This window comes from Salmo salar, chromosome ssa11, assembly GCF_905237065.1.
Source record: "Salmo salar chromosome ssa11, Ssal_v3.1, whole genome shotgun sequence".
Taxonomy (NCBI): Eukaryota; Metazoa; Chordata; class Actinopteri; order Salmoniformes; family Salmonidae; genus Salmo; species Salmo salar.
Genome location: NC_059452.1, coordinates 7,602,002 through 7,614,631, shown reverse-complemented (window position 1 = coordinate 7,614,631; position 12,630 = coordinate 7,602,002). Strand labels below are relative to the sequence as shown.

At 40.9% G+C, this 12,630-nt stretch overlaps 1 protein-coding gene across 8 annotated transcripts in view; it reads right to left on the bottom strand.

Annotated features, from left to right (window-relative positions):
* cngb1a (cyclic nucleotide gated channel subunit beta 1a) overlaps positions 1-12,630 on the bottom strand; it is a 71,557-nt gene that overhangs the window by 27,526 nt on the left and 31,401 nt on the right. For 6 of the 8 annotated variants that reach the window (XM_045688950.1, XM_045688955.1, XM_045688956.1 and 3 more), the window contains 3 exons: positions 12,443-12,463; positions 11,715-11,784; positions 11,354-11,372 (listed from right to left, as the gene is read on the bottom strand). In XM_045688950.1, coding sequence (XP_045544906.1) covers positions 11,354-11,372; positions 11,715-11,784; positions 12,443-12,463 — 110 coding nt within the window. The remainder of the gene's footprint in view (positions 1-11,353; positions 11,373-11,714; positions 11,785-12,442; positions 12,464-12,630) is intronic. The other 2 variants (XM_045688952.1, XM_045688953.1) reach the window with 1 other exon arrangement.

Genomic DNA, 12,630 nt, shown 5'->3' with positions numbered 1-12,630 from the left:
GGAATCATGTAGTAACCCAAAAAGTGTTATATCAAAATACATTTTATATTTTAGATTCTTCAGAGTAGCCACCCTTTAACTTGATGACAGCTTTGCATACTCTTGGCATTCTCAAAACCAGCTTCATGAGGAATGCTTTCCAATAGTCTTGAAGGAGTTCCCACATATGCTGAGCACTTTTTGGCTGTTTTTCCTTCACTCTGTGATCCAACTCATCCCAAACCATCTCAATTGGGTTGAGGTCAGGTGATTGTGGAGGCCAGATTATCTGATGCAGCACTCCATCACTCTCCTTGGTCAAATAGCCCTTACACAGCCTGGAGGTGTGTTGGGTAATTGTCCTGTTGAAAAACAAATGATAGTCCCACTAAGTGCAAACCAGATGAGATGGCATGTCGCTGCAAAATACTGTGATAGCCATGCTGGTTAAGTGTGCCTTGAATTATATATAAATCACCGACAGTGTCACCACCAAACCTCCCCCACACCATCACACCTCCTCCTCCATGCTTCACGGTGGGAACCACACATGTGGAGATCATCTGTTCACCAACTCTGCATCTCACAAAGACACAGCGGTTGGAACCAAAAATCTCAAATTTGGATTTCCACTGGTCTAATGTCCATTGCTTGTCTTTCTTGGCCCAAGCAAGTCTCTTCTTCTTATTGGTGTCCTTTAGTAATGGTTTCTTTGCAGAAATCTGACAATGAAGGCCTGATTCAAACAGTCTCCGATGAACAGTTGATGTTGAAATGTGTCTGTTACTTGAACTCTGTGAAGAATTTATTTGGGCTGCAATCTGAGGTGCTGTTAACTCTAATGAACATATCCTCTACAGCAGAAGTAACTCTAGGTCTTCCTTTCCTGTGGCGGTCCTCATGAGAGCCAGTTTCATCATAACGCTCTATGTTTTTTTGCGACTGCACTTGAAGAAACTTTCAAAGTTCTTAAACTTTTCCGTATTGACTGACCTTCATGTTTTAAAAATGATGGGTGCTGACCTCTAAACTTAAAAATATGAAATATCCTTATACATGTCACTGAGGGAGAGAGGGGAATGTAGAACGTTTACATTCTGTCAGAATATGCTATTGTTAGCCGTCAGGGATCCTATGGGAGGAGAAGAGACACAGTATGGTACAAGTCAACATGACAGCCGTGAGTTGGGGAGGAGTGAGGAATTTGGGCAGAGGCCAGGTTAGATGAAGTGAGGAAGAACAGATATCACTAAAGTTTTGTATAGCAACAGAGGTGTACTGGCTGCTCAGATGTGTAAGGAGGGGAAAAGGAGAAAAGGAGAAAAGGTTAAATACCAGTAAAAAAAAAAAGCATAGGAGAAAAGGTTAAATACCAGTACTTGTGTGAATATGTTTTTTTGTCTGTTCAGCTGTCCGACCCTTTGGGTGAATAAACTTGGTTTGAGCTTTTATAGTTTTCCGTCAGTTTTTACACTGTTATTTAGAACCTAACAAAGTAATGATGGACTTTCATTTATTTTTGCTTATTTGAGCTGTTCTTGCCATAATATGGACTTGGTCTTTTACCAAATAGGGCTATGTTCTGTTTACCACCCCTACCTTGTCACAACACAACTGATTGGCTCAAACGCATTAAGAATGAATGGAATTCCACAAATTCACTTTAACAAGGCACACCTGTTAATTGAAATGCATTCCAGGTGACTACCTCATGAAGCTGGTTGGGAGAATGCCAAGAGTGTGCAAAGCTGTCATCAAGGCAAAGGGTGGCTACTTTGAAGAATCTCAAATATAAAATATATATTGATTTGTTTAACACTTTTTAGTTTACTTCATGATTCCATATGTGTTATTTCTTAGTTTTGATGTCTTCACTATTATTCTACAATGTAGAATATAGTAAAAATAAAGGAAAACCCCTTGAATGAGTAGGTGTGTCCAAACTTTTGAGTGATACTGTATATACTTTAAAATATATTTTCCTGCTTTATTATTTCCCCTAACCCTACCACCCCTCCCCTAATTTGAGTAAACTAATGGACAACAATACTTAGGCTTCTACTTCCAGCTTATACGTATTATATACATTTTACGGACAATATATTTTACATTACTTATCTTTTGTTTGTTTTTAGTCCCAGCCTTCAGCTACCCTCAACCCCTCCCATCTATTGCATCTCTGAAGACCATCCAGTTTTGATTTCTAGCTGCCATATATTTTCCCACTGTGCTGAGATGTTTCACAAAGGTTCTGAACCTTTCTATTTTCATTGTTTATACAGATTGTAAATGAAGTATTATTATATTATTGACCGATTGACTAATCCCCCAGCAGTGCTATTTGTAGAGTTGGCTCCATGTAAATGTTGCAATTTTTCAGTCATTCCTGAACCTGCGACCAAAAACAGGGCAGTACCAAAACAAGTGATCTAATTATTCTGGGTGTTAGTTTTAGGGCATGAGGGTAACAGGGCTGGGATGTGTTAGTAATTGGGTTTAGGTGTGTGGGTAAGTGGGCTGAGGTATATAGAGATTGGGGCTGAGATATAGGGGTACAGTGCATTCGGAAAGTATTCAGACACCCTGACTTTTGCCACATTTTGTTATGTTACAGCTTTATTCTAAAATAGATTATATCTTTTTTTATTTTCTCATCAATCTACATGCAATACTCCATGATGAAAAAGCAAAAACAGATTTTTCGATTATTATAATTTTTTTTTACAACAAGAACCCCCTGGAAATATCACGTTTGCATAAGTATTCAGACCCTTTACTCAGTATTTTGTTGAAGCACCTTTGGCAGCGATTACAGCCTAGTGTCTTCTTGGGTATGACGTCACAAGCTTGGCACACATGTATTTGGGGAGTTTGTCCCATTCTTCTCTGGAGATCCTTTAAAGCTCTGTCAGGTTGGATGGGGATGGGACACAGCTATTTTCAGATGTTTGATGGAGTTCAAGTCCGGGCCCTGACTGGGCCACGCAAGGACATTGAGACTTGTCCTGCAGCCTCTCCTGCGTTGTCTTGGCTGTGTGCTTAGGGTCATTGACCTGTTGGAAGGTGAACCTTCGCCCCAGTCTGAGGTCCTGAGCGCTCTGGACAAGGGTTTTCATCAAGGATCTCTCTTTACTTTGCTCCGTTCATCTTTGCCTCGATCCTGACTAGTCTCACAGTCGCTGCTGCTGAAAAACATCACCACAGCACGATGCTGCAACCACCATGATGCTGCTGCCACCACCATGCTTCACTGTAGGGATGGTGCCAGGTTTCCTCCAGACGTGACACTTGGCATTCAGGCCAAAGATTTTAAACTTGGTTTCATCAGACCAGAGAATCTTGTTTCTCATGGTCTGAGAGTTCGTCAGGTGCCTTTTGGCAAACTCCAAGCGGGCTGTCATGTGCCTTTTACTGGGGAGTGGCTTCCGTCTTGCCACTCTAGCATAAAGGCCTGATTGGTGGAGTACTGCAGAGATGGTTGTCCTTCTGGAAGGTTCTCCCATCTCCACAGAGGAACTCTGGAGCTCTGTCAGAGTGACCATCTGATTTCTCAGTTTGGCCGGGCGGCCAGCTCTAGGAAGAGTCTTGCTGGTTCCAAACTTCTTCCATTTAAGAATGCTGGAGGCCACTGTGTTCTTGGGGACCTTCAATGCTGCAGAATCCTTTTTGGTACCCTTCCCCAGATCTGTGCCTCGACACAATCCTGTCTCAGAGCTCTACGGACAATTCCTTCAACCTCATGGTGTAAGGTGTGCGTACTGGCGGTAGAGAAGTCAGGCGCAGGAGAGCAAAAACTGTGTTACCAACGGCGCAGTTTAATAATAAAAACCACCGGAAAACAGAACAATCAATAAATGGGTACAAAACCCGTCACACACCAGATAAACGTGCACAAGCACTAACAATAAACATTTCCAGACAAGGACATGGGGGGAACAGAGGGTTAAATACACAACATGTAATGATGGAATTGAAACCAGGTGTGTGGGAAGACAAGACAAATGGAAAATGAAAAGTGGATCGTTGATGGCTAGAAGACCGGCGACGCCGACCGCCGAACGCCGCCCGAACAAGGAGAGGAACCAACTTCGGCGGAAGTCGTGACACATGGCTTGGTTTTTATTCTGACATGCACTGTCAACTGTGGGACATTATACAGTATAGACAGGTGTGTTTCTTTCCAAATCATATCCAAGCAATTTAATTTACCACACGTGGACTCCAATGAAGTTGTAGAAACATCTCAAGGATGATCAATGGAAACAGGATGCACCTGAGCTCAATTTCGAGTCTCATAGCAAAGGGTCTGAATACTTTATTATATAAGGTTTTTTATTTTTTAAATTTTATATTATTTGCAAAATGTCTAAAAACATTTCTTCTCATTATGGGGTTTTGTGTGTAGATTGATGAGGAAATGTTTTTATTTATTCCATTTTAGAATAAGGCTGTAACAAAATGTGAAAAAGCTTTGGAATACTTTCAGAGTGTCCAGCGACTGTGAAGCCAACACCTTAACCATTACACCAAGAGGCCAGAACATTTTGACTAGGTTGCTCGGTGTTGAGTTAAGGTCGCTACATTACCGCCTTCCTTCAGGAGAGTGTTCTAAGTCCCTCACCTGTACACGCCTCTCCGATGGCCTCACAGGCACCATCCCACTTCAGACACCAATGTAGCAAATTCGGGGGGTAGCCCCAACTGGGACTCGAACCCAGGTCCAGCAACTGTCAAGCCTTAACCGTTACGCCAAGAGGAACGGACATCTTGACTAGGTCGCTAGGTGTTGGCTTAAAGTCGCTGCAATACATTGCAGTACTGCGCTTTACCAAAGGTTAGCACTAGCAGTACAGATCCATTGAAAATATATTCAACAAATACAGTGTACCCAACTTTTAATCATATCATGTAATTCAGACCCCTTTATATACTTGGCTGTTAGAATGTTTATAGGTATAAGCCTAATTGATTGATTGATTGGTAGATTGATTGATTGGTAGATTGATTTGTAGATTGATTGGTAGATTGATTGACTGTCACACAAAACACCAGACTGCATTTCAAACTCTTTATTAATCATAAACAAACGGCATATAATGTAACAACATCTTCATAATAATAGGGTTGCTGCCTGGGCTTAGCTAGTTATTATGTTTGTCTCATTGGACAAACACAATAACAACAGTACTAACAGTAGTGTGTACTATGCTAACAGTATGTCGACTACAAACCGTGTGTGAAATATAGTGCCAATCCAACAGTTTTTTTACTGTCACGGTTCTATGCATTCTAAAAACAATTGATAGCAGTGTATTGATTCTACACTGTTTAAAATGAGAATAGAAAGTATTGGAAAAAGCTTATACTAGCTGTGATCACCCTGTCTGTCTGGAGAAAACAGAATTCCTAGGCTTTTTGAGATTCCTAGGCTTTTTGGAGATAATTGTTTATGGAATAATCATTAGCATCATTGCGCTATTGCAGTTAGAGTGAGATATTGTTCCCAAAGTTATGATTCTAACAGATAATGATCATAGCATGATCACGCCTATGTTTACACAGCCATCCTAGCGACCCGATTCAGATTTTGTTTCATATTCAACCATTTGTTTCTGACTGTTCACACCCAGTTTTATATGGGATAAATTTGCACATTTACACTCATGTGACCTCTGAAATAGCACACATATGCAATGCTAATTTACAAATGTTTTTATGTAAAAAACAACCTTTCAGAGCAAAAATTATTATTTGATCTGAGCATCCACACGGGGTTCCAGATGGAGCATCAGAATCGTATCAGAATTGAGAGTCACATACGGATGTGGAAAAAATCAGAACTTAAAAGATCAGATTCCATGTGTTTTTTTTTTGTTGCTGTGGGGGAAAGACCATATATGTCAGATATGCCAAATAATTGACATAAGATCAAAATTGAGCTACCTGTGTAAACACAGCCTTTGTAAATTAGACTACATTCACTCCCATGCTTAGTTAATTCTCCTGGTTTATGGGTTCTTAAACCTAATTAGTAATTTCATTCAGAATCTCTTATTATTTGCTCAATCGTTTGTGGGAAGGAGAGGGTGAAAGTGCATTATGCGTTATAGCTGCGCAAGAACTGAAAGCTCTATAGGTTTACAGAGCCATTGACTATTTCTAGCTATGTGTGTGTCAGAAGAGGCTGGTGGGAGAAGCTATAGGAGGACGGACACATTGTAATGGCTAGAATGGAATAAATTGAACGATATCAAACACATCAAACCTATGGCACCCTTGTTGGAGTTAAAAAACATGAGCTGGTGCACACCCAGAGAAAAATATTTTATGTAGAGGTGCTGACTAATGGTGAATAAACTATAAGCTATAAAAATAAAGAGAGTCGCACACTCTATATATAAACTCCCAGTAATTGAATGGGTAAATCACCAACATTTCGGCATAACTGTGCCGTCTTCAGGGTAATGTCATGAATGCTTGAACCAGGTTATGGAGACAAAAGTGTCATAATTACTTAGTTAATGCATTGAGGGAAACTGTTAAAGCACATACAGTTGAAGTCGGAAGTTTACATACACCTTAGCCAAATACATTTAAACTCCGTTTTTCACAATTCCTGACATTTAATCAGAAAAATTCCCTGTATTAGGTTAGTTAGGATCACCACTATATTTTAAGAGTGTGAAATGTCTAAATAATAGTAGAGAGAATGATTTATTTCAGCTTTTATTTCTTTCATCACATTCCCAGTGGGTCAGAAGTTAACATACACTCAATTAGTATTTGATAGCATTGCCTTTAAATTGTTTAAATATTGTACATATTATTAACATCAACATACATTATTGTTTAATAAAATTTCACATATATATTTAATTGTTCCCTATTTCATTAAAGCATTTTGCTACATGATTTAGATTTTAGTCATTTAGCAGATGCTCTTATCCAGAGCGACTTACAGTAGTGAATACATACGTTTCATTTTCATTTCATGCATTTTTTTTATGTACTGGCCCCCCCGTGGGAATTGAACCCACAACCCTGGTGTTGCACACACCATGCTCTACCAACTGAGCCACATGTCATCTTTTGGTTAAACCATAATGCATAATAAGTATCATCAACAGAGGGAACATATTGGGTGCTGATTATGTTGATAAGCTGTTGGAAGAATATGTCCATTTATAAGACTTGTTCATAAAAGAGAGAATTGTTCATTTAAATAAAAAAAAAAGATTTCACCTTTATTTAACTAGGCAAGTCAGTTAAGAACAAGTTCTTATTTACAATGACTGCCTACCCCGGACCAATTGTGCGCCGCCCTATAGGACTCCCAGCCTGGATTCAAACCAGGGACTGCAGTGACGGATCTTGCACAGAGATGCAATGCTATAGACCGCTGCGCCACTCTGGAGCCCAAACGAAGAGTTCATAAGAAGGGCCTGAGATCAAAGTCAATATTCAGACCACTAGGGGTCAATGTTTTTCAAAAGGGTTTCCAGTAAGCCTCCCTTTGCAGTAGTAGGATCTCGATGTTACTTCCTCTCCTTTGTAGAGCAAAATGCTCAATTCAATGCCTGTGTACTTGAGGGAGGACATAGGACCTGATGACTCTGATAACTGAACAACTTAAAAAGGATATTACAGAGATCGCAACCTGTTTAGCTTCAGCAAAGTGAGCTGCTACTGGATAGTCAATGTTCTTACACCTGATTGAGCTACGGTGTTCAGCTATGCGTTGTTTTAATCGTATTTTCGCTTGTCCTACGTAGGCTTTCCCACATGAACAGGTGATGAGATTGCAGAATATGTCAGTGGTTTTTCAGGATTGCTTTCATTTTCTCCAAATACTTGGGGTACTTGGTGCAAAAGACCTGTTGCATTGTTTTGGTTGAGTTTTGGTTGAGTTTTGGTTGAGTTTTTACATGTTCCTCTCTTGGTTTTTGAGATCATTGCAGCGTCAAGAGTTTTGCCCTTGCAGCCTCTCATTTTGAATTTATCTGTCATTCTTTTTGTATTGTTGTCAAAATCTGTCTGGTGGCCACAGATTGGTTTAACCCCGCATAACTGGTTATATGGTAGATGATTCTAAAGGGGAAGGGGATGCATACTATTCGCACATAGCAGGGTATTGCAGTCTGTGGGCTTTGTGTATAAGTCTGCGTGTAATGCATCATTCTCTCTGATGATTCATAAATCCAGGTAGTTTATTTTTCTCTCATCAGTCTGCATGGTGAATTTGAGGTATTCAAAGCTCTCATTTAGTAGAGTTTGGAATTCATTTAGTTCCTGCTGACTTCCTTCCCAGAGTACAAAGACATCATCTATGTTTCTCTTCCATAGGAGGATTTTAGAAAGTTGGGGGTGCGTCTCTGTTTTGAAAATGAGTGCTACCTCAAGATGTCCCACATACAGGTTTGCATAGATGGGGGCAAAGCCATTGGCTACACCCCGAATTTGAAGGAAAAATTCTGACTCAAAGACGATGGAGAAAGGGTAGAGTCTCTCTGCTGAAGGAAGTGTTGCAGCGCCTGCAAGCCTCCAGTGTGTGGGATGTTAGTGTACAAGCTCTCCACATCAAAAGTGGCCAGCAGGGTGCCCTCTGGTATCCTTCCTAAGCCCTCTATCAATGAGATCATGTGACTAGTGTCTTTGACATAAGATGGGAGATTTTCAACCATCAGTTTAATGTGGTGGTCCACAAACGTAGAAATGTTGGATGTCACAGAGTCGACTGCTGCTACAATGGGTCTACCTGGGGGAAGAGACACTTGTTTGTGCAATTTAGCGACTGTATAAAAAGTTGGCATCTTTGGGAATTTCACACATAGAAATCCCCATTCTTTTTGGGGGATTTGTCCTGATTCCAAACAGCTCTCCACTGTATATGAGATATTATGCTGGAATTCTAGGGTAGGGTCATCATTTAGTTTGCGATAGAAGTCACCTTTAGATAGTCATCGGCGACATTCATTCACATAGTCACATTTGTTTTGTATACAAATTCCTCCTCCTTTGCCACTTTTTTTTTATGATAATCGAAGGATCTGTCTGTAAGTCCTTAAGAGCCATTCTCTCATCACTACTCAGGTTATCATAGGATTTGTGTTTCTGTTTGTCTTTCAGTAGGTCACCTACATCATTTTCAACAATCCTGCAGAAGGTGTCTATGGACGCATTGCGTTTGGGGGGGGGGGATGTAAAAATGAACTTTTTGCTCTAAATGTGGTTCTCTCAGAGTTCTCAGGTACCTCAGCTGTGTTGATGGCTTCATCTCCTGCTTGACTCGCAGTAGGGCAGATAAGTCTATTGATTAACATGGTAGACTATGCATACATCTCACTGAGGATGACATTTCAAGTGGAGTCATGTAAGTTTCACTCTTATCAAAGAATCTCAGACTACAGAAAAACTTGAATAGATCTATCTGGGCGTCAAAGTCATTAATGTACGTAGTGGGTACAAATGATAACCCCTTATTGAGAACACTGAGGTGAGCTGATGTCAGGGTCTTACTTGATCAGTTGAATACATTTAGCTCCTGTTGGACTGGGGGCCCGTCTTGGATCTCAATTGATAGATGTCGCGGGGTGGTAGTGGATTTGTTCTTCCCCCGACGTATGCGTCGAACCCTCTTACGTGCTGGGGGTGTTATCCTCAACGTTGTACCCGGTGTCCCCGCCCTCTTTGAGAAAAGCGCTCACCGTTGGTAGAGGAGACAGAGTTAGCGCTGTCTGTGGATAGTCGGTCTGACGGAGGGACTCTGCGTCTGTCATCGGCTTGTCTCTTCCTGTTTCGTGGTTTCTTGTGCTCAGGATCTCGCCAGAGGTATATTCGTCCGTTGTTCTTTCAAACGGCGTTTATACTTTTTGATTTACCTCACCCTCAGTTCGGTCGTAATCTTGGTCTGAAGGTCAGCGTTACTCTTAATGAGATCATTCAGTTTGAGAGGGTCATTAAGCTCATCTCATAGAGCTTGCTGTGCATTTTCAGTGGAGGTTGCGATCTCTGCAATATCCTTTTTAAGTTGTTCAGTGGTCAGAGTCATCAGGTCCTATGTCCTCCCTCAAGTACACAGGCATTGAGCATGTTGCTCTACCAAGGAGGAGGTAACGTTGAGATCCTACTACTACAAAGGGAGGCTTACTGGATATCCTTTCTGAAAACATTGACCCCTAGTGGTCTGAATATTGACTTTATATATATTAAATATGTATGTGAAATTGAATTAAACAATAAAGTATGTTGATGTTAATATTATGTACAATATTTAATTACGTTTCCATATAATAACAATAGCCTAATATATTTAATATGCTATAAACACTTTTTTTTTTAACAGTTTCACTCAATTCATTGTAATCAACTAAATAATTATGACACACCCCTCACTATTGTCCTTGGTTGCACTAATTGCACTGTTTGTCTCCATAACCTGGTTCAAGCATTCATGCCATTACCCAGAAGAAGGCACAGTGATGCTGAAGCCTTGGTGATTTACCCATTAAATTACTGGGAATTTAAATATAGAGTGTGCTACTCTATTTTTTATAACCCTTAGCGGAGTTGCCAACAACTGAATGCATTTGGTTTTCAGGGATACAGCTATCTTCGACCTAGGTTCCTTTTCCGCTGAAAACCGGATATGCTCAGGCGTTTCTTTTACGCCTGCTACGTTAAGTTTAAACATATGGAAACTACACGTTTGACTCCATTCCATTTATATCATTCCAGCCATTACAATGAGCCTGTCCTCCTATAGCTCCTCCCACCAGCCTCCTCTGCTAAGTGTGTGTCCATTTATTAATTCTTCCGTCTTTTTTGCCTGTCTGTTGAACTGCCTGTCTCGCTCCAATCATCAGTGTGTGCCTGCGGTTTAGTCTCCTCTTCTATGTGTGTGTTTATGTTTTTGTGAGCGACTTTTCCCAGTCTTCCTTCTCCTTTTGTTTAAGGGGCTCTCAGCGCACCTTCCCCCCTGAAACAGAATGAGAAGAGGAGCCCAGTTAGAGTCTGCCTCATCATGGACACTAGCCATAATCAACCAATCAATACACCTTGTAATTAACCAATCAACCAATCAATGAACCTGCAAATCACCGCCCCACTATACTGATCAATCAATCAAACTACCTCAAAGCATAACTCAGGTCACTGAAGTGTGTCCACAGCTGATATCAGACTCAAAGGAACAGTGCCAATGTCTGGTTGTACTCTCTGTTGTCCTGCCTGTCTATTGGAATTTCAGACATCTTTGTACACTGTTTTGGATTTTATATGACTATAATGCTGATCGTTTTTTGAACACCATTTTGAGTTTCATGATCTGTGAGATGCTGTATGTGTATGAGAAAGCCATGAGACCAGCTTTACTTACTGTTCTGCACAGCGTTCTCCTGTCAGAGGGGGAGACACAAAACAAAGGATGTTAGACTTCAGTTCCCATTTACCTACGTCCTCTTTCATTTATGTCCTGTTCAGTTGAAGTTTAAGAACAACTTTGAATAAAATGTATAATTTGATTCTAAAGAACTCCCCCGGCCTTATCTCTAACCCAAAACCAGGGTCTTGTTCATTATTTGCACCAAATGGAAGAAGATTTACTGAAACAGGGAAGGACTACCTGAACTTATCCAATAAGAAATGTGGTTTACCATGCAAAGTGTATTGCTACAGTGTGCCTTAATGAACACTATCCTGGTGTGTTGTCTTGTGCTATTAGGAGGTTAGTCACTCACCGATCCACTGGGAGTCAGGACAGGCTGAGGTAACATACGACCGAAGCCCTGAACAATCCAGCCCACCACACTGTAGAAGGAGAACAGAGATATCAGAATATGGACTGTCTACATCACAGAGCATGTTTAACAGCTGCTATCATGCTTTAGCAGTATAGCACATTTCAGGGCTATTACTATGTTATAACAGCGTCATGAATGTGTTTGCAAGCCGTTCCCATGTTATAGCAGCGTAGAGAATGTGTCAGACCATTGGGAAGGGAAAAGGGATACTTAGTCAGTTGCACAACTGAATGCATTCTACAGAAATGTGTCTTCTGCATTTAACCCATTTATCCCTCTGAATCAGAGAGGTATGGGGGCTGCCTTAATCGTTGTCATCGGCGCCCGGAGAGCAGTTGTTGTTGGAGGTTAACTGCATTGCTCAAGACGATTCGTATCAGCAACCGTTCGGTTACTGGCCCAATGCTCTTAGCAGGTAACGTAGAGTGGACACGGTAGAATTATATTTTCCACCTTTTTTTGCTCCTCTCTAGGTGGGCCAAAAGCTGCTAGGGTGAGGCAGTAACATAGGTATGAGGCAGTATGATGTTGGGGTGGGGGGTGATGTTGGGGTGGGGGGGTGACGTTACTGCCTCACCCTGCTAGGGTGAGGCAGTAACGTAGGTATGAGGGGCTTTGATAGCTAAGCTGCGGCCAATATAAGCTGCGGCCATTTTGTCACCTACTTGGGCTGTTTCTCCTCCTCACTGTCATGACAACAGATACAGTGGCAAGAAAAAGTATGTGAACCCTTTGGAATTACCTGGATTTCTGCATAAATTAGTCATCAAATTTCACAACAATAGACAAACATAATGTGCTTAAACTAACAACACACAAATTATTGTGTTTTTCTTGTCTATATTGAATACAT